Source organism: Myxocyprinus asiaticus, chromosome 33 (assembly GCF_019703515.2).
Source record: "Myxocyprinus asiaticus isolate MX2 ecotype Aquarium Trade chromosome 33, UBuf_Myxa_2, whole genome shotgun sequence".
Classification (NCBI taxonomy): Eukaryota; Metazoa; Chordata; class Actinopteri; order Cypriniformes; family Catostomidae; genus Myxocyprinus; species Myxocyprinus asiaticus.
The window spans coordinates 39,399,032-39,426,478 of record NC_059376.1 but is presented as its reverse complement, the minus strand read 5'-3'; the positions used below and the strand labels follow the sequence as shown (position 1 = coordinate 39,426,478).

General features: G+C 39.1%; 1 protein-coding gene across 8 annotated transcripts; it reads left to right on the top strand.

Annotated features, from left to right (window-relative positions):
• The first annotated feature begins 1,397 nt into the window (after positions 1 to 1,397).
• Positions 1,398 to 21,756, top strand: LOC127423781 (uncharacterized). Of its 8 annotated transcripts, none has more exons than XM_051668347.1 (18): positions 1,398 to 1,485; positions 1,581 to 1,625; positions 1,839 to 1,874; positions 2,056 to 2,103; positions 3,990 to 4,010; positions 4,612 to 4,659; positions 5,789 to 5,830; positions 5,945 to 5,992; positions 9,795 to 9,815; positions 10,418 to 10,465; positions 11,336 to 11,392; positions 11,616 to 11,663; positions 11,778 to 11,825; positions 19,124 to 19,171; positions 19,326 to 19,373; positions 20,452 to 20,733; positions 20,943 to 21,065; positions 21,262 to 21,756. In XM_051668347.1, exons 1-18 carry the CDS (start codon positions 1,437 to 1,439, stop codon positions 21,300 to 21,302), a joined length of 1,101 nt encoding a protein of 366 aa, XP_051524307.1. In that variant the 5' UTR covers positions 1,398 to 1,436; the 3' UTR covers positions 21,303 to 21,756. The 8 variants fall into 8 exon arrangements, with proteins under 8 accessions (XP_051524307.1, XP_051524309.1, XP_051524311.1 ...); XM_051668348.1 differs by having other exon boundaries at positions 1,404 to 1,485; positions 1,845 to 1,874; XM_051668349.1 differs by lacking the exon at positions 5,789 to 5,830.
• Positions 21,757 to 27,447: the final 5,691 nt, after the last annotated feature.

The window sequence follows — 27,447 nt, the reverse complement described above, 5'->3', positions numbered from 1 at the left end:
AACAGCACCATCACTATTTGAAAAAAAGTCATTTTTGATCAAATCTAGACAGCAGCCATCACTCCAACACCTTATCCTTGAGTAATCATGATAAATTGCTAATTTGATACTAGAAAATCACTTGCCATTATATCAAACACAGTTGAAAGCTATTTGGTTCATTAAGTGAAGCTTAACATTGTCTTTGTCTTTGTGTTTTTTTTTTTTTTTTTTTTTTGAGTTGCCATAGTATGCATTAGACTGGCATGTCTTAAGGTCAATATTAGGTCAAAAATGGCAAAAAAAGAAACAGCTTTCTCTAGAAACTCGTCAGTCAATCATTGTTTTGAGGAATGAAGGCTATACAATGCTTGAAATTGCCAAAAAACTGAAGATTTCATACAAAAGTGTACACTACAGTCTTCAAAGACAAAGAACAACTGGCTCTAACAAGGACAGAAAGAGATGTGGAAGACCAGATGTACAACTAAACAAGAGGATAAGTACATCAGAGTCTCTAGTTTGAGAAATAGACACCTCACATGTCCTCAGCTGACAGCTTCATTGAATTCTACCCGCTCAACACCAGTTTCATGTACAACAGTAAAGAGAAGACTCAGGGGTGCAGGCCTTTTGGGAAGAATTGCAAAGAAAAAGTTTCACTTTTGAAACAGAAAAACAAAAAGAAAAGGTTAGAGTGGATAAAGAAACACAGACATTGGACAACAGATAATTGGAAAAGAGTGTTATGGATCTTAACTCCATTGAGCTTTTGTGGGATCAGCTAGACTGTAAGGTGCGTGAGAAGTGCCCGACAAGACAGCCACATCTATGGCAAGTGCTACAGGAAGTGTGGGGTGAAATGTCACCTGAGTATCTGGACAAACTGACAGCTAGAATGCCAAGGATCTGCCAAAGCTGTCATTGCTGCACATGGAGGATTTTTTGATGAGAACTCTTTGAAGTAGTTGTGATCAGTTGAATGCCACTTTGGTGAATAAAAGTACCAATTGCTTTCCATAAGAGCAAAATCTGTACATTATTCCAAACTTTTGGCTGCCAGTGTATATCTAATGTATTTTATCCTTTAATTTATCCAGAGAAATGTGAGGAATGGCATGAATTAAATTTGAGTTTGGGGAACAGTTCTGAATATTCTTACGGTTATGAATAATATGGATTTACAAACCTCTGTCTGTGAGTTTTAAATAATTTCCTCTATGTTTGGTTCAGTATTTCCAATATTGAAAAAGGAGATCTGTTAGCTGAGATAAAGTGTACTTTGTAAACTGAGCAGAAATGTTTGCAAGTAGAATATGTACGTGTGTGTGTCACAAGACTTTTTTTTCAGTTCTTCTTCTTTCTTTCTTTTTTTTTACCTCTGTAAATACAGAGGAAGTTACCGCATAAGTTTCGTAGACTAAGTGAGTCACTGCATGTGAGAGAGCTGTGACACCATGAGAAGTCTTTTTTCTGTCTTTTTACTGGCCCTTTGCTCAGTTATAGGTAAGTTAATTAGATTTCTTTAACTCAGTTTGTGTGTCTATCTGCTGTATACAAGTTTAGAAATATTAACTAATTAATTGTGCATTGTTGTACAGAGCTGTCCGATGCACGGTACAACAATTATGACCCTTCAACGACACGTATGTAATCTATCTATAAATGTACAGACATTAATCCACCAACTTTTTGTCCTGTCAGTATTCAAATTCTAATCTCCTTTAATCTGGGTTAAATCTCAAGTGATAGTTTATATACCTGTTAATTAATGGATGATATTTGTTTAGATTTTGTGCCATTGTTGTGTACAATTTAGAAAGCTCAGTCTGTTTAATTTCTGCCTTTTGTTGGGACAGCTGCAGCTGATACGTGGAAAAGTAATGACACTTCAAGTATGTTTGCCTTAATGAAATTAATCTAATTAAACTAGTGTTAAATAGTGTTTATGTCTGATGTCTCTGTATAATGGTTTAATTGCAGTGTTATAGTGGGATATATATGTTCATGGTGTAATAATTTTTTCTACAGTGTTCAAAAAGTCTAAAACCCATTTGTCTATTTTTTTAATCATAGCTCAAATCCCCTACTGGTCCTGGATGAGGCCGTATTATCAGATAACTAGTAAGTCAGCGGACATGCAGTGAATGTTGTACTCACTACATTTTTGGCCAAAAAAGTCACATATGTATATTTTGTTTATTTCTTTATTTTTAAAGTGTGACAGGGAGACTTTCGCCATCTTTAAGTTTCTAATACCACAACAATTTTATTTACAATGGTCTTTTTTTTTTTTTTTTACTAATATCTCAACACCATATTGGTGAAACCAAATAGTGTAATCTACAGACTTTATCTCTATATTCTATATTATCTTCCAGGTGAAAAAATTATTGGCAATAAGCAATAATAATTTCATAGCATACAGACTTACAGGGCTTGTAGTTTGGAAACCTTTCTAGTAATTATTACAGTGAAAATATGAACAATGTCTCACAGAGACAATATATATAATGCTGAAATATAAACCAAAGCAAGATCATGTTTTATTAAAGCCTACTTTCGCTATTTCATAGCTTTTAGGTGTTAGTTCAGTGTAGTTACAGTTTTCAGTGTTGAAGGAATTTAGATCATTAGTTCTGTACAGCAGTACCTCCGCTCCCTAAACGCAGAGAACGCAGCCTGTGTAGGGCACCACACGCAGAAATGCTGTCTGTTTGCGCTCCATTTGTCAGTCACACGTTCGACAGAGCAAAAGGCATGTACAATTAACGAGGATTTTACATACATTTATACAGTTAATCAGCCCGAAGTAGTTGCAATAGTTTTCAGTACCCCCGCGAGGGCGAAAGGTAAATGCGTAAATACTGCTCATGACATGCGGGACATACGATACACATAAGATACACCTAAGTTACACATACGTTACATACAGTGTTTGAAATGAACTTTTTGACTCAACGGTCACTGTGGCTAGTAGTTTTCCAAGGTCACTAGCCACTCAGCATTTTCACTAACCAAAATCCCCCACCTCGCAAAAAGTGATAAAGGAGACTGGAGACTGTAACTGTCTGCATGCATTTGTTTGGACATGTCATTTAAACAAGAATGATTTGAGTTCAGCAGGACATGGGCCTAATGGTTTAAGTAACCTATAAGATATCCAAAGGCAAATGCCAGTTAGAACAGGAGTAGGATAGAACAGGATGAAAATTTGTCAATAATGTTTCCATAGTTCATGGAAGTTTCAACCCCTTCAAATTGTACTTGCCTGTGAAAGTTTACCATTGTTCTACCATTGTTTAACAGTGGCATTTGTAATGACAAGCCTATTAGGTAAGACCATGGGTGGCTTCACATTACTGTGGTTAGGTTAATGTTGATAGTCTTTTCTAAAAATAAACTGTAGTGTTTGTTATGAAAAAGCTAATAGCCTAAACAACTTTGGAAACCTTTAACAACAACTTTTGCAGTTGTAGCCTGATAAAAATAAAGTCTAATTGATTCGCCCTAATAGATTTAAAATTTGGCTAATCTATACAAGTTACCAGTTAGTGTTACTACATAATTTTTTATTTTTTTATATATATATATATATATTAGAAATCTGATGATGTATTTGTCTCCTATTTACCTCGTCAGTGCTGTTTATAATGTGTGTGCTGTCAGTGGCGGATTTTGGTATGGGCGACATGGTCAGCCGCCCAGGGCGGCATCTTGTGGTGGGCACAGACAAGTGGACGCCCTGAACTCCACCAGCCTCTCATTTACAATCACATTCGCTGGATTTTTATTTTATTTCTATTTTCAAAATTTTACAAAGAGTTACAGAGTACTTGTCTGCCATCTTGAAATCCTCAAATAATCACAAAAAAATAAAAGTTTGGTTTATGTTAGTTCTGCACTCTCTTATACACCATTAAACAGTTTTTACTTTTGTCAGCACCACTACTTTCTGCTATGTTTTTACAAATGTAATGTTTTTTCTTTTTTCTTCTTTTATCTCTTAGCACCATATTGGCAAAACCAAGGTGTGTAATCAACAGACTTTAGTATGACATGTTCTATATGTTCTCCTCTAATAGGTGGAAATAAAATTGGCAACAAGCAATAATATTTTTATGGTATACAGACTTAAAGAGCTCATCATCACTACCCCACTACAGTTCAAGTCTTTTAAAGGGAAATGATTAAAATTTGTGTTGAATCTAAAGTTTTTTTGTACTTAAGATTTTGTGTCTTGGAGTCCACTATGTTAAAAGTTAGAAAAATTACAATATTTAATGTGTCTTATACAGATACAACTTTTGAATGGAACAGTCATCATGACATTTCAACTATAGGCTGTCACTTAAATCTATTACACTTTTTTTCTGTTGGTATTAATAATCAAAACCAAAAAGTGTAATGATAAAATTGTGTTAAATTAAAATCAGAAAGTGTACAAAATATTTGATACAGGCCAAATACTATGGCACCAAGTAAGTCAACTGATTTGCAGTCTTGTATTCATCAATGGTTTGCCTAAAATGTGAGGGCTGGATTTTTTGTTTATTTCTATTTGCAATATCTTAGACAATATTTCAAGTGTTACAGGAATACTTTCAGTGTCTGTGTCTCTATTTTATGCAGCTAAAATCCCAAACTTGTCCAGGAGGAGGCCATATTACCAGACACCAAGTGAGTCAGCTGATTTGCAGTATTAGATGGCTTGATAAAACTGAAAAAGTGAGAGCTGAATTTTAGATTTGATTTCTATTTTCAAAGTGTTACAGGAATGCATACATTGTGAAATATCACAGAAAATATAGGAAGGTTGGTTAATAGTAGATCTGCATTCTCTTTACACCATTAAACAGTTTTTACTTGTGTCAGCACCACTATTTAGTTTCTGCTTTGTTTTTACAAATGGAAGTCTATTTTCTTCTTTTTACTATATCTTAGCACCATATTGGTGAAACCAAGGTATGAAATTTACAGACTTTTGTCTAAACTATTCTTTATATTCTCTTTTAATAGGTGGAAATAAAATTGGCAACAAGCAATAATATTTTTAATGGCACACATACTTTTAGAGATTGTAGTGCCTGACTCATCATTACTATCCCACTAAAATTAAATTACATTTTTTAAAGGGAAATTATTAAAATTGGTGTCGAAATGATACTTTTCCTTTTTTGTAAGGGGATTTTATTTATTTTTATTTTTTGATTTTGTATCCTGGAGACCATAATGTAAAGTTAGAAAAAATACAATATATAATGTGTCTACAAGACACAAATTTTGCATGGAACAGCTATGGGGATATTTTTGTTTCACATTAACATACAAATGGAAAGAGATTTACAAATAAAAAGTTGGTTCACAAATAAATTGAATGAGATCCACAAATAAATGTAAGGAGTTTTGCAATAATTAAATGAATTCACGAATGACATCCATAAATGTACACCGATCAATCACAATTTTAAAACCACCTGCCTATATTGTGTAGGTCCCCCTCGTGCCGTCAAAACAGTGCCAACCCGCATCTCAGAACAGCATTCTGAGATGATATTCTTCGCACTACAATTGTACAGAGTGGTTATCTGAGTTACCGTAGACTTTGTCAGTTCAAACCAGTCTGGCCATTCTCTGTTGACCTCTCTCATCAACAAGGCGTTTCCATCCACAGAACTGCCGCTCACTGGATGATTAATGTTTTGTAAACTTGTATACATGTAAACTTAAACTTTTTAAGAAAACTTGTCTGAGCTGGTTAAAAGTGTAAAAGTTGCATGTGTCGCTCTTTATTGGATTGCTGCTAAAGACCCCTACTGGTACTGGAGGAGGCCGTATACCCAGACACCAAGTAAGTCAGCTGATTTACAATCTTGTATTCATCCCAAATTTGGACTGTTGTCGGTTGGAGGTTCGGTTCATCTTAGTCTTGCATTTTCTTACGTGTCTCACTATTGAATTGCAGCTCAAAACCCTTACTGGTCCTGGATGAGGCCATATTACCAAACACCTTGTAAGTCAGAGGATTTGCAGTTTTGTATTCATCAGTCATTTTGGCTGAAAAGTGAAAGCTTGCTTTTTACTTTATTCAATTTGCAATTTTTATTTTTCTGCCATCTTGAAATTTTCTATCACAACAAATGCAGGAAGTTTGGTTCATGTTCATTTTGCATTATCTTACACTATTTATCAGCCAGTCTGAGCTGTTAAAGGATCATGAAACACTAAAACATGCTTTTCTAGATGTTAACAGATTTGTTTGTGTTGCCCATTTTGTAAGACAATGATAGTAATCATTAATTTTAATTTCAAGAGTAAAGTGGTTAATTAAGGGATTTTTGGGGCCATTTTCTTCTTCCTGGATTGAAATCAATGTTGAGAAAATGTCACATGCATAAGTTAGATTTACACTAGTTTTGAACATATCACTGGTTTCTCTTGATATTATTCATAAGACAGACGCTTTCTAAACCAGTCAGAGGCTTTGCCCATTGCATGGTCCAAAACTTTGAGAAAGCTGCACATTTTTCACTGTGAAGCTGACAGCGACATGCTATTCATAAATAACGGACAGCTTTGAAATGCGTATGTGCTACAAGCGGTTTTAACGGGAGAGTTTATCGATTTACAAACACCATTCACCCTTACAGTGAGTGTGTTAATTGATAAAACCACTAAAGATTAAAGTTGCAAAAGCGCATTCAAATATATTTTAAATAGCACAAATGGCTCGCAATTTATATATGCATGAAATCACATCAATTTAACTTTGTGTATTTATGGATTTTATTGTGAGCTTACAAAATGTTGTACAGTGAATTCATAAAGTATTCAGACCGCTTCATTTTTTTTCACATTTTGTTATGTTGCAGCCTTATGCTAAAATGCTTTCAATAATTTTTTTCCCACATCAGTCTACACTCTATACCTCATAATGACAAAGAAAAAAACAGATTTTTGATAACTTTGCAAATTTATTTAAAAGAAAAAAATTGAAATATCACACTGACATAAGTATTCAGACCCTTGCTATGACACTTGGAATTTAGCTCAGGTGCATCCTATTTCTCTGGATCATCTTTGAGATGTTTCTACACTTTGATTGGAGTCCACCTGTGGCTAATTCAATTGAGCGGACATGATTAGGAAAGACACACACCTGTCTATATACAGTAAGGTCTCACAGCTGAAAATGCATATCAGAGCAAAAACCAAGCCATGAGGTCAAAGGAACTGCCTGCAGAGCTCAGAGACAGATTGCGTCGAGGCACAGATCTGGGGAAGCTGCAAAACTTTTTTGGCTGCATTGAAGGTTCCCAAAAGCACTATGGCCTCCATAATTCTTAAATGGAAGAAGTTTGGAACAACTAGGACTCTTCCTAGAGCTGGCTGCCTGGCCAAACTGAGCAATTGTGGGGAGAAGGACCTTGGTAAGATAGGTGACCAAGAACCCAATGGTCACTCTGCTTAAGCTCCAGAGATCATGTGTGAAGATGGGAGAAACTTGCTGAAGGACAACCATTACCGCAACACTCCACTGATCTGGGCATTATGGCAGAGTGGCTAGACAGAAGCCTCTCCTCAGTGCAAGACACATGAAAGCCGCTTAGAATTTGCAAAAAAGCGCCTAAAGGATTCTCAGACTGTGAGAAATAAGATTCTCTGGTCTGATGAAATGAAGATTAAACTGTTCGGCCTTAATTCCAAGCATCATGTCTGGAGGAAACCAGGCACCGCTCATCACCTGCGCAATACCATCCCAACGGTGAAGCATGGTGGTTGGGGTATTTTTCAGCGGCAGGGACAGGTCAGGGTTGAGGGAAAGCTGAACGCAGCAAAGTACAGAGATATCCTTAATGAAAACCTGGTCCAGAGTGCTCAGGACCTCAGACTGGGCCGAAGGTTCACCTTCCAACAAAACAATGACCCTAAGCACGCAGCCAAGACAGTGCAAGTGTGGCTTTGGGACAATTCTGTGAATGACCTTGAGTGGCCCAGCCAGAGTCCGGACTTGAACCCAATCGAACATCTCTGGAGAGATCTGAAAATGGCTGTCCATCAACACTCCCCATCCAACCTGAAAGGTTGAGAGGATCTGCAGAGAAGAATGGCAGAAAAACCCTAAATCCAGGTGTGCAAAGCTTGTCACATCATACCCAAAAAGACAAGACAAAGTAATTGCTTCCAAAGGTGTTTCAACTAAGTACTGAGTTAAGGGTCTGAATACTTATGTCAATGTGATATATAGGATTTTCTTTTTAATAAATTTGTAAAAAAAATAATGAAAATCTAGTTTTTGCTTTGTCATTATGGGGTATGGAGTGTAGACTGATGTGGGAAAAACTATTTAAAGCATTTTAGCATAAGGCTGCAACATAACAAAATGTGAAAAAAATGAAGGGGTCTGAATACTTTCTGAATGCACTGTATACTATATTTGTGCATGTAGTTGTGAATTGCAGTGTGAATTTGTTGGAAACTTCGATACCTTTACTCTATTAAAGCAAAAAAAAAAAAAAAAAAAAACATTTGACTGGTTGAGAAGTTACATTTAAGTGATCTCCCCCTTCCCCTCATTCCGCTGCTGACCATGCCCACTTTGATGCATTTTTCAAAACTGTGGTGAGAACTGAATAGTGCACTTTCTTTTCCTGGCTTGTATAGCTAATGTGCATGTGCATTCTAGAGTTGATTGAAAGGTGATGTCTGTATCTAAAAGGTGATTGGCTCTTTTAACTGTAAGGCAGGACTTTCTTTTTACATCCGTTGACCGTTGGGCGCTCAGAGCTCCTTGGTTGAGCATTCCGATAAAGGAGACTGGAGACTGTATCTGTCTGCATGCATTTGTTTGGACATGTCATTTAAACAAGAATGATTTGAGTTCAGCAGGACATGGGCCTAATGGTTTAAGTAACCTATAAGATATCCAAAGGCAAATGCCAGTTAGAACAGGAGTAGGATAGAACAGGATGAAAATTTGTCAATAATGTTTCCATAGTTCATGGAAGTTTCAACCCCTTCAAATTGTACTTGCCTGTGAAAGTTTACCATTGTTCTACCATTGTTTAACAGTGGCATTTGTAATGACAAGCCTATTAGGTAAGACCATGGGTGGCTTCACATTACTGTGGTTAGGTTAATGTTGATAGTCTTTTCTAAAAATTAACTGTAGTGTTTGTTATGAAAAAGCGAATAGCCTAAACAACTTTGGAAACCTTTAACAACAACATTCACAGTTGTAGCCTGATAAAAATAAAGTCTAATTGATTCGCCCTAATAGATTTAAAATTTGGCTAATCTATACAAGTTACCAGTTAGTGTTACTACATAATTTTTTTTTTTTTTTTTTATATATATTTTAGTAAGGATGATGATGTGTATTTTAAAATCTGATGATGTGTATTTTAAAATCTGATGATGTATTTGTCTCCTATTTACCTCGTCAGTGCTGTTTATAATGTGTGTGCTGTCAGTGGTGGATTTTGGTATGGGCGATATGGTCAGCCGCCCAGGGCGGCATCTTGTGGTGGGCACAGACAAGTGGGCGCCATGAACTCTACCAGCCATCTCATTTACAATCACATTTGCTGGATTTTTATTTTATTTCTATTTTCAAAATGTTACAAAGAGTTACAGAGTACTTGTCTGCCATCTTGAAATCCTCAAATAATCACAAAAAAATAAAAGTTTGGTTTATGTTAGTTCTGCACTCTCTTATACACCATTAAACAGTTTTTACTTGTGTCAGCACCACTACTTTCTGCTATGTTTTTACAAATGTAATGTTTTTTCTTTTTTCTTCTTTTATCTCTTAGCACCATATTGGCGAAACCAAGGTGTGTAATCAACAGACTTTAGTATGACATGTTCTATATGTTCTCCTCTAATAGGTGGAAATAAAATTGGCAACAAGCAATAATATTTTTATGGTATACAGACTTAAAGAGCTCATCATCACTACCCCACTACAATTCAAGTCTTTTAAAGGGAAATGATTAAAATTTGTGTTGAATCTAAAGTTTTTTTGTACTTAAGATTTTGTGTCTTGGAGTCCACTATGTTAAAAGTTAGAAAAATTACAATATTTAATGTGTCTTATACAGATACAACTTTTGAATGGAACAGTCATCATGACATTTCAACTATAGGCTGTCACTTAAATCTATTACACTTTTTTTCTGTTGGTATTAATAATCAAAACCAAAAAGTGTAATGATAAAATTGTGTTGAATTAAAATCAAAAAGTGTACAAAATATTTGATACAGGCCAAACAATCTGGCACCAAGTAAGTCAACTGATTTGCAGTCTTGTATTCATCAATAGTTTTGCCTAAAATGTGAGGGCTGGATTTTTTGTTTATTTCTATTTGCAATATCTTAGACAATATTTCAAGTGTTACAGGAATATGTTCAGTGTCTGTGTCTCTATTTTATGCAGCTAAAATCCCAAACTTGTCCAGGAGGAGGCCATATTACCAGACACCAAGTGAGTCAGCTGATTTGCAGTATTAAATGGCTTGATAAAAAAGTGAAAAGTGGATTTTAGATTTTATTTCTATTTTCAACATGTTACAGGAATGCATACATTGTGAAATATCACAGAAAATATAGAAAGGTTGGTTAATAGTAGATCTGCATTCTCTTTACACCATTAAACAGTTTTTACTTGTGTCAGCACCACTATTTAGTTTCTGCTTTGTTTTCACAAATGGAAGTCTATTTTCTTCTTTTTACTATATCTTAGCACCATATTGGTGAAACCAAGGTATGAAATCTACAGACTTTTATCTAAAATATTCTATAAATTCTCTTTTAATAGGTGGAAATAAATTGGCAACAATATAAAAATAAAAGTGTTTCACTTAGTTTGAAGAGCTCGATGCTGCAGCAGTGATGGAGTCGGCTTGAGTGACAGTCTGTGACAGCGTGCACAGCTGTGTAAACTTCTGCTGTCATAAAAGTCCCATTCAATAATCTCTCAATAAATGATGCATAAGTTCAAATTAAACCCAGTAATGTAACGACAGGAACGCCACCCATTGTAACGAAGTAAAGGTGAAATTTTTTCAATAGAAATTTACTTGAGTGAGAGTAAAAAGTACCCACTTTTAAACCTACTCTAAAAGTAAAAATCTTTCCAAAAAGTTACTCAAGTAAATGTAACTGAGTAAATGTAGTGCGTTACTATGCACCTCTGCTATTTGCAACGTCTTAGAAAACATTACAAGTGTTACAGGAATATTTTTATGTTTTGCAAACTTGTAAACATGTAAACTTAAACTTTTTAAGAAAACTTGTCTGTGGTGTTTAAAAAAATAGGTAAAAGTCCCAATTGTTGCTCTTTATTGCATTGCAGCTCAAGACACCTACTGGTCCTGGAGGAGGCCACATACCCAGACACATAGACCTGCAGGTCAGCTGATTTACAATCTTGTATTCATCCCTAATTTGGACAATTTTTTTCTATTTGCAATGTCTTAGAAAACATTACAAGTGTTACAAGAATATTTTCTGCCATTTTGACATTTTTAATTGTTGTAAACTTGTAAACATGTAAACTTCACATTTTTAAACAAACTTGTCTGAGCTGGTTAAAAGTGTAAAAGTTGCATGTGTTGCTCTTTATTGCACTGCAGCTCAAGACCCCTATTGGTCCTGGAGGAGGCCGTATACCCAGACACCAAGTAAGTCAGCTGATTTACAATCTTGTATTCATCCCAAATTTGGACTGTTGTCGGTTGGAGGTTCGGTTCATCTTAGTCTTGCATTTTCTTACGTGTCTCACTATTGAATTGCAGCTCAAAACCCTTACTGGTCCTGGATGAGGCCATATTACCAAACACCTTGTAAGTCAGAGGATTTGCAGTTTTGTATTCATCAGTCATTTTGGCTGAAAAGTGAAAGCTTGCTTTTTACTTTATTCAATTTGCAATTTTTATTTTTCTGCCATCTTGAAATTTTCTATCACAACAAATCCAGGAAGTTTGGTTCATGTTCATTTTGCATTATCTTACACTATTAATCAGCCTGTCTGAGCTGTTAAAGGATCATGAAACACTAAAACATGCTTTTCTAGATGTTAACAGATTTGTTTGTGTTGCCCATTTTGTAAGACAATGATAGTAATCATTAATTTTAATTTCAAGAGTAAAGTGGTTAATTAAGGGATTTTTGGGAAGATTTTCTTCTTCCTGGTTTGAAATCAATGTTGGAGAAAATGTCACATGGATATGTTAGATTTACACTATTTTATCCCCCCCCTTTTCTCCCCTATTTGGAATGCCCAATTCCCAATGCGCTTTAAGTCCACGTGGTGGCGTAGTGACTCGCTTCAATCTGGGTCTCGGAGGATGAATCTCAGTTGCCTCCACGTCTGAGGCTGTCAATCCGCGCATCTTATCACGTGGCTTGTTGAGTGCTTTACCACGGAGACATAGCGCGTGTGGAGGCTTCACGCCATTCTCTGCAGCATCCACGCACAACTCACCACGTGCCTCACCGAGAGCGAACCACATTATAGCGAACACGAGGAGGTTATCCCATGTGAATCCTCCCTAACTAGCAGCCGGGCCAATTTGTTTGCTTAGGAGACCTGGCTGGAGTCACTCAGCACACCCTGTATTCTAACTCGTGACTCCAGGGGTGGTAGTCAGTGTCTTTACTCGCTGAGCTACCCAGGCCCCCCAGATTTACATTAGTTTTGAACATATCATTGGTTTCTATTGATATTATTCATAAGACAAATGCTTTCTAAACCAGTCAGAGGCTTTGCCCATTGCATGGTCCAAAACTTTGAGAAAGCTGCATATTTTTCACTGCGAAGCTGACAGCGACATGCTATTCATAAATAACGGACAGCTTTGAAATGCGTGTGTGCATCAAGTGGTTTTAACGGGAGAGTTTATCGATTTACAAACACCATTCACCCTTACAGTGAGTGTGTTAATTGATAAAACCACTAAAGATTAAAGATGCAAAAGTGCATTCAAATATTTTTTAAATAGCACAGATGGCTTGTAATTTATATGTGCATGTAATCACAAATACATTTAGTTGTGTGTATTTATGGATTTTATTGTGAGCTTACAAAATGTTGTACAGTGCACTCAGAAAGAATTGATACATTTTGTAATGTTGCAGCCTTATGCTAAAATACTTTAAATTATTTTTTTCCCACATCAATCTACACTCTATACCTCATAATGACAAAGCAAAAACCAGATTTTTGATAACTTTGCAAATTTATTAAAAAGAAAAAACTGAAATATCACATTGACATAAGTATTCAGACCCTTGCTATGACACTTGGAATTTAGCTCAGGTGCATCCCATTTCTCTGGATCATCTTGGAGATGTTTCTACACTTTGATTGGAGTCCACCTGTGGCTAATTCAATTGAGTGGACATGATTAGGAAAGGCACACACCTGTCTATATACAGTGAGGTCTCACTGCTGAAAATGCAAAAATCAAGCCATGAGGTCAAAGGAACTGCCTGCAGAGCTCAGAGACAGATTGTGTCGAGGCACAGATCTGGGAATGCCAAAAAAAAAAAAACATTCTGCTGCAATGAAGTTTCTCAAGAGCACAGTGACCTCCATAATTCTTAAATGGAAGAAGTTTGGAACAACCAGGACTCTTCCTAGAGCTGGCTGCCTGGCATAACTGAGCAATTGTAGGGAGAAGGACCTTAGTGAGACAGGTGATCAAGAGCCTGATAGTAAATCTGGTTAAGCTCCAGAGATCATGTGTGAAGATGGGAGAAACTTGAGGAAGGACAACCATCACTGCAACACTCCACCGATCTGGGCTTTATGGCAGAGTAGCCAGACGGAAGCCTCTCCTCAGTGCAAGACACATGAAAGCCCGCTTGGAATTTTCAAAAAAGAGGAAACCAGGCACTGCTCATCACCTGCGCAATACCATCCCAACGGTGAAGCATGGTGGTGGTATCATCATGCTGTGGGGGTGTTTTTCAGTGGAAGGGACTGGTCAGGACTGAAGGAAAGCTGAACGCAGCAAAGTACAGAGATATCCTTAATGAAAACCTGGTCCAGAGCGCTCAGGACCTCAGACTGGGCCGAAGGTTCACCTTCCAACAAGACAATGACCCTAAGCACACAGCCAAGGCAACGCAAGAGTGGCTTTGGGACAACTCTGTGAATGACCTTGAGTTGCCCAGCCAGAGCCCGGATTTGAACCCAACTGAACATCTCTGGAGAGACCTGAAAATGGCTGTCCATCAACACTCCCCATCCAACCTGACAGAGCTTGAGAGGATCTGCAAAGAAGAATGGCAGAAAATCCCCAAATCCAGGTGTGCAAAGCTTGTCACATCATACCAAAAAGACAAGAATGTAATTGCTGCCAAAGGTGTTTCAACTAAGGACTGAGTTAAGGGTCTGAATATTATTTCAGTTTTATATATATATATATATATATATATATACATATATATATATATATATATATATATATATATATATATATATATACATTTGCAAAGTTATGAAAAATCTAGCTTTTGCTTTGTCATTATGGGGTATGGAGTGTAGAATGATGTGGGAAAAAATATTTAAAGCATTTTAGCATAAGGCTGCAACATAAAATGTGAAAAAAATGAAGGGGTCTGAATACTTTCTGCACTGTATACTATATTTGTGCATGTAGTTGTGAACTGCAATGTGCATTTGTTGGAAACCTCAGTACAGTTACTCAAAGCAAAAAAAAAAAAAAAAGATTGGTTGAGAAATTACATGTAATCTTGTAAGTGATCTCCCCCTTCCCCTCATTTATGTTCTATATGTTCTCCTGTAATAGGTGGAAATAAAATTGGCAACAAGCACTAATAATTTTGTGGCATACAGACTTACAGAGCTCATCATCACTACCCCACTACAATTCAAGTCTTTTAAAGGAAAATTATTAAAATTTGTGTTGAATCTAAAGTTCCCTATCTGTCACTCACTCGACGTTGGTGTCGATGTAGTGACACTAGGGGTCACTCTTGGGAGCCCGAGACACCTCTGGTCTTTGATAAAAGGCCAATGAAAATTGGCGAGTGGTATTTGCATGCCACTCCCCCGGACATACGGGTATAAAAGGAGCTGGTATGCAAACACTCATTCAGATTTTCTCTTCAGAGCCGAACGGTCAAGCTCATTGAGCTGAATTCTACTGTTCATTCACCTCGGCTGGATCTGACGGCACATTTCAGCGGCTTCTCCCTCCTCTGCACTGGTGCACTGCAGAGAACGCCCCTGGGCGCTTCGGCAGAAAACAAGAGAGTATATTTTCTGAAAGAGTTTTTTCCTCTAAAAGAGTATATATTTCTCTAAAAGAGCGGCACACACGGAACGTCTTTTTAAAGACGCATCTTTTTAAAGATGCCTTTCCGATTGTGTGTTATTCCTGGTTGCAGTCATTATCTCTCAACTTCGGATGGTCATGATCGCTGTCTCTCGTGTCTGGGCGTGACCCACACGGAGGCAGCGTATGTGGATGGCTCATGTTCTTTCTTAAGAAAGCAAGCCACCCCAGCGGCTCCCCGCCTCGGTCCTTCTACCTACAGGTATGAGGCCAGCGTGGCTAGCACTGGGGGCGATTTGGGGACCCCAATGGGATCATCTCCGCCGGGTATCCCCTGCAGACCTCCCATTCCCCAGCACGCTCGTCTGCCCAAATCGGGCTTCCGGATGAGTTCACCGGCTCGTCTCACGGCGAGTCTGGCTTCTTGTTCGGAGCCCGCGAAGATGATGAGATCTCGAGCGCAGCATCGGAGAGCGGGCTTGTCCAGTCGGACGCAGAAGCCTCAGCTGGGCTTCCCCCCTTGGGGACGATTGCCCAGTCACAGGCCGATGCCGAAATGACGGACATGCTTTCCCGGGCGGCCACGAGCGTCAGGTTAGAGTGGAACCCTCTGCTCTCCCCTGAACCCTCGCGGCTTGATGATTGGTTCCTGGGCTCGCGGCGTGCTCAAAGCAGCCACGCCCCACTCCAGTGCCATTCTTTCCGGAAGTGCACGAGGAGCTGACGAAATCGTGGGAGGCACCTTTTACTGCCCGGCCCCGATTCCGCAGTTCCCCCGCTCTCACTACCCTCAATGGCGGGGCGGCCAGGGGCTATACGATGATTCCCCTGGTGGATAAGGTGCTCACGGTGCACCTTTGCCCGCAGAGCGCCGCCACCTGGCGCGGACACCCTAAGCTCCTGTCCAAGCCTTGTAGGCTCACGTCGTCCCTGACGGCTAAAGCCTACAGTGCTGCTGGACAAGCCGCCTCTGCCTTGCACGCCATGGCTCTCCTGCAGGTCCACCAAGCCAAGGCGTTGAAAGAACTGCACGAGGGTAATTCCACCCCAGATTTGATGCAGGAACTGCGCTCGGCGACCGACCTCGATCTCCGAGCAACGAAGGTCACGGCACGGTCTCTCGGGCGGACGATGGCCACACTAGTGGTCCACCTATGGCTCAACCTGGTCGAGATGGGTGAGGCCGACAAGACACGGTTTCTTGCTGCCCCATTTGGTGAAGCAGCAGACAGAGGCAATCCCGCACCCCGTCTGCTCGTCGCCAAGGGCATCCCCCTGCAATGACTGCACTGGCTCCGCCGCAGCCCGCCCCTTCGGCCCGGCCCCGGCGTGGAGCCCACCGCAGGAAGCAGACGCCACCCGTCTCACAGCCAGCGCCTAAGAACCCACGGAGGTCGTCAAAGCGCCCCTGAGACGTGCGACCCAGGGACGAAGGAACCCACTCACCTGGAGCTGGTAAGAAGACCACTCCATCCCCCGGTGGAGGGCCGTGCGGAAAATCTTTTGTTGCCTTTTTGTTTGATTTCGCCGCATGCCCATGTGGCTGCGATACCCAACAGTTCAGCAAAAGAGCGGTTTCCTTCCTCCCTGGGTCACATACCCGGTGTGCATGGTCGTCAACACGACTACCGTCCATGGGTTTTTTTCTTGCAGGATTGGCACTCCAGCGGTGGTCTTTCCGCCCCTGAGCGCCCAGCTGTGGCAATGTCCCAATGTCCCTGGAATCAGCATGGCCATGACGTGGTGTGGCACCTCGAGCTCTGCCCCGCCGCAAGGCCCCACCTGCGTTGTCCCCTTGGTCCCCCTTGCGTGGAACTTGGACGCGTGGCTTGTGCTTTCCAATCCGTCGTGATGGCTGATCCGGACCGTCCGACTCGGCTACGTGATTCAGTTCGCCAGGCACCCGCCCAGGTTCAGCGGTATTCACTTCACCTTGGTCAAGAGCGAAAATGCTGCTACTTTGCACGTGGAGATCGCTACCCTCCTACGGAAGGGCGCAATATAACCTCCAGTCTCTCCAGCCGAGATGAAGAAGGGGTTTTGCAGCCCCTACTTCATAGTTCTGAAAAAAGGCGGTGGGTTGCGGCCAATCTTGGACCTGCGAGTACTGAACTGGGCCTTACACAGACTCCCGTTCAAGATGCTGACGCAAAAACGCATTCTGGCGAGCGTCCGGCATCAAGATTTGTTCGCGGCGGTAGACCTGAAGGATGCATACTTCCACGTCTCGATCCTTCCTCAACACAGACCCTTCCTGCGGTTTGCATTCGAGGGTCAGGCGTATCAGTACAAAGTCCTCCCTTTCAGCCTGTCCCTATCTCCTCGCATCTTCATGAAGGTCGCAGAGGCTGCCCTTGCCTTAATGGAGGTGGGCATTCGCATTCTCAACTATCTCGACGACTGGCTAATCCTAGCTCACTCTCGAGACATGTTGTGCGCACACAGGGACCTGGTGCTCTCACACCTCAGCCAACTAGGGCTTCGGGTCAACTGGGAAAAGAGCAAGCTCCTCCCGGTTCAGAGCATCTCTTTTCTCGGTTTGGAGTTGGACTCAGTCTCCTTGACAGCGCGCCTTACGAACGAGCGCACCCAGTCGGTTCCTCTGAGCCCTGTGGCAGTCGAGTTTTCAGAGAGACTCGCTGCTGGCCCAGTACACGTGCTAACTAAGAGTCCTGTTCTGGGGTAGGTGCTCCGCATGTGGCGGTTCCCTGTAAGGCTAACCCCATGCGATAAATATCTTCCACTAGTTCGTTTCCCTGTTGGCAAACTGCATCTTCCTTGGGCAGAGCCCCTCTGCACCAGTCTCCATGTTTGTAGTAACTCCTCCCCCATTGGTTAGGATCTACCTTGAAGACTCTCCACATGGTTGGAAAGACCATGTGATGTATTCTTCCACTTAAATATCCCCCCCTCTCTTTGGGCGAGGTGTGGTCTCCGCGGTGTCTTCCCCTTGGGAGGGACAACCCCCGACTAGACCTGGCAGCCCAGTCGGATAATCCCCCTTCTTTTTTATGGAGTGAAAAAAGATAAGGGGAAAAGAGGCCACGACTGGGTTAAGCCTGTCTCTATCTTTTGGGTAGTCGACTTGTCCCCAAAGGGCCATTCGACACTCATTACTATGTTGGGGGAGGTTACGTGTCGACCTGGTGTGCTGGCTATGAGGCACACAGTATTCTGCCCACCACACACCGCCAGTTCACGTAACACAGTTCAGCCAATTGTGGCATTTTGTATAGGGACCCCTAGTGTCACTACATCGACACAACATCTAGTGAGTGACAGATAGGGAACGTCATGGTTACTTGTGTAACCTCCGTTCCCTGATGGAGGGAACATGACATTGTGTCACTCCTGCCACAACGCTGAACTACCCGCTGAAATGGCCGGACCTTATATCGGCTCCTCAGCATAAAACCTGAATGAGTGGTTGCATACCAGCTCCTTTTATACCCGTATGTCCGGGGGAGTGGCATGCAAATACCACTCGCCAATTTTCATTGCCCATTTATCAAATACCAGTGGTGTCTCGGGCTCCCAAGATTGACCCCTAGTGTCACTACATCAACACAACGTCTTGTTCCCTCCATCAGGGAACGGAGGTTACACAAGTAACCATGCCGTTTTTTTGTACTTAAGATTTTGTGTCTTGGAGTCCACTATGTTAAAAGTTAAAACAATTACAATATTTAATGTGTCTTATACAGATACTTTTGAATGGAACTGTCATCATGACATTTCAACTATAGGCTATGTCACTTAATAATCAAAACCAAAAAGTGTAATGATAAAATTGTGTTAAATTAAAATCAAAAAGTGTACAAAATATTTTATTGCAGCTCAAACCCCCAACTGGTTCTGGGAGAGGCCAAATACTCTGGCACCAAGTAAGTCAACTGATTTGCACTCTTGTATTCTTCAGTAGTTTTGCCTAAAAAGTGAGGGCTGGATTTTTAGTTTAGTTTCTATTTGCAATATCTTAGACAATATTTCAAGTGTTACAGGAATACTTTCAGTGTCTGTGTCTCTATTTTATTGCAGCTCAAAACCCATACTGGTCCAGGAGGAGGCCATATTACCAGACACCAAGTTAGTCAGCTGATTTACAGTCTTGTATTCATCTATAATTTTTCCTAAAATGTGAGGGCTGGATTTTTAGTTTATTTCTATTTGCAAAGTCTTTTATTTTCCTAGTAGTTTTCTCCTTTTAACCTGCCATTTACAAAAGGGAAAATAATTGGCAACAAGCAATAATGCAGAATGATTTCTCTAACAACCAGGTTAATTATAAGATAATATAACTGTATATACAGGTATATATATATATTTTGACTATAAAAACTCTGCCAGTACAGTAAGACAAAATACACAAGTTAAAAATACATTCTCTGACAAACCTAAATTTTTAGATATTTTTACAGGAAAACAATGCAAAAATAATTATCAAAAATAAGATTTTTGCCCTAATATCAAATGTCTTACTAGAAAAAAAGAAATTATGATCCAACGTGAATTTTCTTGATAACAAAATATGATCGTGCCTGGTAACATGTGCATGTAAAATGCCTAGAACTAGCATTTTAGCTTAGCGTAAAGATGACAATTTACACAAGGTTTATTTCTTCTGCACCAAACTTACTTCAAAATTACTTCTCTGTCTGCTCGTATGAATGTAACACAACATAAGAAAGAGTTTCACCACTGTAATCAAAATACTTTTTGAATGTAACTGTATTCTAATTACCAATGATTTAAATTGTAACTGTAGTGGAATACAGTTACTTATATTTTGTATTTTAAATACGTAATCCCGTTACACGTATTCCGTTACTAGCTAAATCAGGTCTGATGTGTGACCAGCGAGTACACATGCCTACCGGTACATCACTGCAAACATCTCTCATTCAGAAGTTACAAATGTTTTTGTGTTGTTTCTGGTCTGATTTAGTCACATTATTAAAAATGTCTGTGATGATCCTGTCTGTATGAATGTAAGAGCTTCTTTTAACTCCTGAAGAAGGTTTTTGTCGCGTCTCACAGTGCAGCACAATGAAGGTATATGAAATATTGGTCACAAACATGGCGGCGCGGTCATACTGCGACGTCACATGAAACGGGTCAATAGATAAACATTATTTATACTTGATGTTGGTGTTTTGTATTCCAGTTGTTTCAAAGCCCAAAATTAGAGTGTACCAGCAGGTGGAAAACACAGAGAATGTGATGGTGATGTGCAAGATTGAAACGGACTGGCTGTTCAAACTGAGTTTTTTACAGCTGTCAGTGAAGGGTGACAGTAATTTTATTCTGAAGAACCCAACATGGATTACCCAAAATATGTGTGTGTTTAATGTCACGGTGAGTCCACCTGTGTCATTCACCTGTGTGCACAAGTTTGGCAACTATGGCGAGGACCAGTTTAGTGAGACCTACATGTACAGTCAGCCTGGTAAGACATACAGTAATATACATAGTGTAAATCTCTACAAATGTATGTCTTCCTTTTAGGATAACACAAAGTATTACAATGACTATGACATGCTGGAGAAAGATTAAAAGATATTGGCATCTCTGTCATTGTCAGTGTCAGTATATTATATCAATGCATTCAAGCCAAAATATTTTTTTTTTTTGTTTGTTTTTTGATAATTTCCATAGTCTTGGATTGTCACAAGGAAGGAATATCTTCATCCTACATTGGCTTTTCCTCCTTCATTGTTGTTGGTCTCATTATAATGACTGCTACAGTCATAGTGGCCACCATGAGGAGCAATGCTAAAGGTGTGTATTCTTCCAAATACTTATTTATTTTCAGCAACACTGAATATTATTAAAGCCCCAATGATCAAAGTTAAATTATTTTAAAATAGTGAGCATGCATACAGCTCTCAAAAGTACTCACAGGTATTTTAGGTGATTTTTTAAAATTAACATTTAATTTGATTTAATCTACTCTCGTGTATATCTATGTTAACAGGGTCCTCATTGCCAGTCAACAATGACTACATAGATGTATGAATAATCTGGAGAATACATAAAGGAAAATTAAATATCAATGCATAAGTCATATTAGTCTGAATTGCAATATTAATTCTACAGAAATCTATTTTATTAAGATGTGTTACATATACAGCTTTTTTTTTTTTTATGTAACTGTTGCATTTTTGAAACATCACACTCATTATGTTCATTTTAAATGCTGCACTCCAAAAGTTACTAACATTCAGATTATTATAATCATTTTTAACAATGTACAGCTTTGGTAGTGAATGCCAATTTTTTTACTTATTTTGACTTCTTCTGGTAGGAGGCAGTTGTGTGTCTAGCTTTGGTTTACCCTGTCTGAGTTTTGAAATGCAACACATTCAAGACATTTTTGATTTATAAAGATAGTTTCATCTGCATAATTAAGATAATTTGCATAATTTATGTGAGGATGAGAATTGTAGGTATTCAATAAACCTTTAAATGATAATTCAAAATGACTATTATGGCTAAAGTATTTTAGATTTTTTTTTTTTAACATCACACCCATCAACCAACTTTTATGCTGTAGGATATGTGAACCACCCAGGGTCTGAAATTATTAAATATAATTGTATTATTTTTTATTAAATATTAAAGTACTGGGGGGCTTGGATAGCTCAGTGAGTAAAGACACTGACTACCACCCCTGGAGTCACAGGTTTGAATCCAGGGTGAGCTGAGTAACTCCAGCCAGGTCTCCTAAGCAACCAATGGCCCAGTTGCTAGGGAGGGTAGAGTCACATGGGGTAACCTCCTCGTGGTTGCAATTAAGGGTTCTTGCTGTCAATGGGGCACATGGTGAGTTGTGGAGGGTAGCATGAGCCTCCACATGTTGTGAGACTCCACGGTGTCGTGCACAACAAGCTACATGATAAGATGCGCAGACTGACAGTCTCAGAAGCAGAGGCAACTAAGACTTGTCCTCCACCACCCGGATTGAGGTGAGTAACCGCACCACCACGAGGACCTACTAAGTAGTGGGAATTGGGCATTCCAAATTGGGAGAGAAGGGAATAAAAAAATAAATAATTTAATTAAAGTATTATTTAAATAAGACCTTTTATTTTTGCTTTATTACTGCTGCAGTAGGGCTGGGTGATAGGAAGATGTAATCGGATATCGACGATATCTCACAAATATCCCGATGCCGATTTGCAATATTCCTTGACAGACGATGATCGACAATATCGGGAAAAAACAAAACCATGGATCTGGGAAGTCAGCAAATATATTAAACAGTAGCCCAGGGTGTGAAACTAGCACCCGCCACCCGTTAAATGTGATGAGGCTGAATCCAGTTTGCAGGCTCGTCGTCCAAATGTATTTCATGCGCGGGTAATTTTGCTCATCTATTCGCAAAAGGAGGGACCTGTAAGATGTCTTGGAGTGACACATGATTTTAGACACAAAGACATGCGTTTGAAGAAACACACTTTATTATATTTTTAAGAAGAGTCAAAAGAAAAGCCGTCAATGCCATGTCTGATTCACTGTTTGTTCAGAGGCGTGCAATGCATTTCATTTGCCTGAAAACTGTTTGCAAGAATAATGTAATCTATGAGAATGCTGAAAATTATCTCCGATCATCTCAGGAGGTGCTGTGAGTGTAGTTGGCTTTATTTATATATAGCCCCATGCTGCAGTTTTGATATTTAGTAGGGGGCAGCTTTGTATCTGTGTTGAGTGTTGACTTTTCTGGCACCTCTCAGCTGTAGTTTTTGTGGTGGCGGCAGCTCCCACCAATGTGAAACCTGACCTGGAAAGAGACAGCTGATTGTCTTCATCTCAGTGTTAAATAAAATGAGTCATATACCCTTCATTCAAAACACTAATACAATAGAAATATACTGTGATACATTACTAGCTAAACTGTCACATTCCATATTCTATCAAAATGTATAAATTTAAATAAATTCAACCATATGAAGAAACGTCTATTAGGCTATTTGACATTCTCCTGGTATAAGATGCTGCATATTACTTTTTCCAGTTTGGTCAAAACTCACATATGCTACCATCCAAAACTCACTTTCAAATGTGACCAAACATTGTGCAAATGCAACTTCAAGCTGTTTAGATACTTTATAGAACAGGTCTAGATTTTGTTTTTTTTTTTTTTTAATATTATACCTTCTGAATCAATTTCCATTCAATGAACAGCCAGAATAATGCAAGTTAAATTTACGAATTACCAAATGTGAGAAGCCAACCTGGGAAAAGTTCACCTAAAACTAAAGTGCACACATGGACTACTGGGTGGTTTTAGGTCAACTTTTCATGTCTGAAATTCAAAGTTTAATCTTTTTTTTTTTTTTTTTTTTTCTCTCAAGAACCCCATTCTTTTCTGAAGTGGTATTTAAAATTGACCATGATCACATGACTGCTTTAATTAGAGATGTGGAGTCTGTGTCATGTAGTCAAAGCAAAATGTCCTTTTACGTTAACATTCACTTTTTACACAGAACTCATGTGGTTTGCCATACTGTTTCATGGCAAAGGTCATGTTGTCTACAGCAATGTGTCAGCGGTAAGCCTGTGGTTGTGTGGTTTCAGTGCTGAGCTCCTCATGAAGGGGCAACCAAATTTTGACATTAGGGCCCCCCATAAGACAGAAGTCAAAAATAGACTTGGGGGGTCCCCAAATACTTGTATTTTAGTGAAGATAATAATGACAAATACTATTTAATTTACACAGTTAGTATACGGTACATTTCGTGAATTATTTACAATAATCAGGGCTTTAAAGTGCAAGCTTTTTATTCGCATTTGCGAGTTAAAATTACTGCTTGCGAATGCAGAAAATTATTTGGGCGCATGGCGCGAGTAACAGCTGATCTAACGCCCAAAGTTATGAACTTATTATTGCGGCCTACCATCAGAATTAAAACTCCCTAATTTATCTTTCCTCATATACCAAATACTTTTAAAACAGGCGCGTTAGTTATTTTTGCATTAAAACGCCTTTTTTTTTCATACTCACGTGACTGCGAGCGCCGTCCTCTCCCTCCCTCTCTTTCTTTCATGCGCACGCAGAGACCAGGGTTGATATAGCCTACCACGTGGAGATGGTTTAAGCAGCGTTTCTTGCTTGTTTTTTTATGTGTCAAAATTACGGACAGCGTTTTGAATAATGGCGGATTAGTCTCGCGCTCGCACGCAAGATTCTGAGAAAAATAGCGAGTCAAATTAAAATGTGCGAATCCATAATATGCGCGATAACAGTAAACAGCATGTCAGCGTTCTCGTCTAACTCAACGTGATAAGCAAAATCTCAAACATAAAAAAAATGAGTCATGAAATGTCACTCTACCAATAACAACCTGCGTGAGGATGACGCGCACCAAATTTACAGTATTCTGCTTCTTACGCAGGTGCGCTGGCTGTCGCGTGGATACGTGCTTGTGGGTTTCTTTTTTTGGATCTTCAGTGCTCATGAAAATTCTATAACATCATAACCACGCACTGCAAGACTATGACAACCTCTTAAAACGGCATACCTTTTGTTGATGCTTTATAACGAGATCATCAAGCAGCTGCATGGCTCTACTTCAGTGTGTAATAGACCAGTAGAAAGGTCACCTGCTAGAAATGTATCAAGTATCATGTCTATCGCGGTTATGCATAATCAGTGGCGATTCACGTTCCCAAAAATCCTTTTATGATCATCATAATTTTGCATTTCTCACGGCCATCGTAGTTTATATCATATAAAATATATTAACATTGTATAACTTTCATGAATAACCCATTTAGCATTATTGCACTATACAACGCTTAATAGACAGTTAAAACTGAAAATGCATTGATGTAGTTATGAACGTCATGAAAGTTTGATTTGAAAGATTTAAATGTTGGTGAACTAGCTACTAATCTGTTAAGAATTAGGCCTACCTACAGTATATGTTAATGGCAAATGGAAGTATAAAGTGTCAGCAATATATTATTGGTTTATAAGTGGCTTAAGGAGATCCATGAGGACTGATGCAGTTTGGTGCTGCCTTTAAGGTTAATTTAAGAAATAATAATTTGAAAAAGGTTTGTCAGAGAAGACAAACTTTGTGACTTTGGCAGTTCTGGCTTACTTGGTGCCCTAGGCGAGATCTGACATAGCACCCCCCTTAATACCAACAACAACAACACATCAATATTTAAGTCCTTTTTATACTCTAAATCTCCACTTTCACATCTGAAAGTCACATTTGATACCTGTTTAGTTTCACTTTCACATCTGAAAGTGGAAGTGGAGATTGAGAGTAAAAAGGGACTGAAATATTGATCTGTTTCTCACCCACATCTATCATGTCGCTTTTGATGACATAGATTTAACCTCTGGAATCTTATGGATTACTTTTATGCTGCCTTTATGTGCTTTTTGGAGCTTCAAAGTTCAGGCCAACATTCACTCACATTTTATAGACCTAGAGAGCTGAGATATTCTTCTAAAAATCTTCATTGGTATTCTGCAAAAGAAAGAAAGCCATGTTTCTGGAATGGCATGAGGGTAAATGATGAGAGAATTTTCATTTTTGGGTAAACTATCCCTTTAAATAAAAATAACTAGACAATGAATATAGAAATGAAGTAACTATATTAATATCTATATATATATATATATATATATATATATATATATATCCTCAAATCTGATTGGATGAGAGACATTCCATGAGCACTGATGGTCTCACACCATCAGCACTCGGACGCTTCACTGTTTGTATCACTCCGCTTGTGTTTGTGCCGTTCTAAACTAAAGTGTAAGAGCAGTGTAGATGCATTAAGAGCTACTTTATGTGTGTCTCTTTACGTGTGTTTTTTTTTTTTTTTGACATTACATATGTTAGCCAGCATGTGGTGGCAAAAGATCATTTTTGTGTGTAATATGAGCCAGTTAGGTGACCTGAAGTGAATCCATGTCAGTCAGTGTTTACATACAACAGCGCTCCGTGAACACTTGTATTACTACTACACTACTAAAGCTAGGAAATAGCTTTAAACGGCTTAAACTTCAGCATTAAGGCTCATCTCACCTGAGAGACACAACAGACTTATTAATTACACAAATTCAAGGCACTTACGTCTTACCGGAGTTTCCACATTGGAGAGGACATGCTGTTTAAAATGGCAGAGGAGATTGCGGTTTCTATAGTGAATGACTCTTGTGCACCAGCTACCATGAAATAGGGAGAAATACCCCCACTTGGATGGCTGTTTTTCCACTGAGAATGCTGATCTTCAGAAACTGACAGCATCTTTGCTTGGGAGTGGCAAAAGGTGATCACACACACTCCATCTCTCTCTCTCTCTCTCTCTCTCTCACACACACACACACACACACACACACACACACACACACACACACACATCCATCCTTGTTTATCCAATAACTTGTTAGAAACAGCACAAGCCGTGATACTGTTTCTGAAGTGACATTTTTGAATTACTAACAGAGGCTTGGACGCATCATATGTTTTGAACCAGCAATGGCAGATTCTGATCCATTGCGTAAGAAAGTACTTCCATGCACAAATGCGTTTTTTATGACCGTACTCAGTTTTTCCAAATTTTTTAACACTTACTTGTTCATTGAACTGTTGTATATAAGCAATATCACACTCGCAGTCCTGCTATATGGCCCTAAATCAGCACTGTAGGGCCATATCGCACTCTTGCTTGTGTGATATTGCTTAAATATATATATATATATATATATATATATATATATATATATATATATATATATATATATTTATTTATACTGGCAGCCAAAAGTTTAGAAAAATTTACAGATTTTGCTGTTTCGGAAGGAAATTGGTACTTTAATTCACCAAAGTGGCATTTCACTGATCACAAAGTATAGTCAGGACATTACTGATGTAAAAAACAGCACCATCACTATTTGAAAAAAGTCATTTTTGATCAAATCTAGACAGGCCCCATTTCCAGCAGCCATCACTCCAACACCTTATCCTTGAAGACTCAGGGATGCAGGCCTTATGGGAAGAATTGCAAAGAAAAAGCCACTTTTGAAACAGAAAAACAAAAAGAAAAGGTTAGAGTGGGCAAAGAAACATAGACATTGGGCAACAGATAATTGGAAAAGAGTGTTATGGATCTTAACCCCATTGAGCTTTTGTGG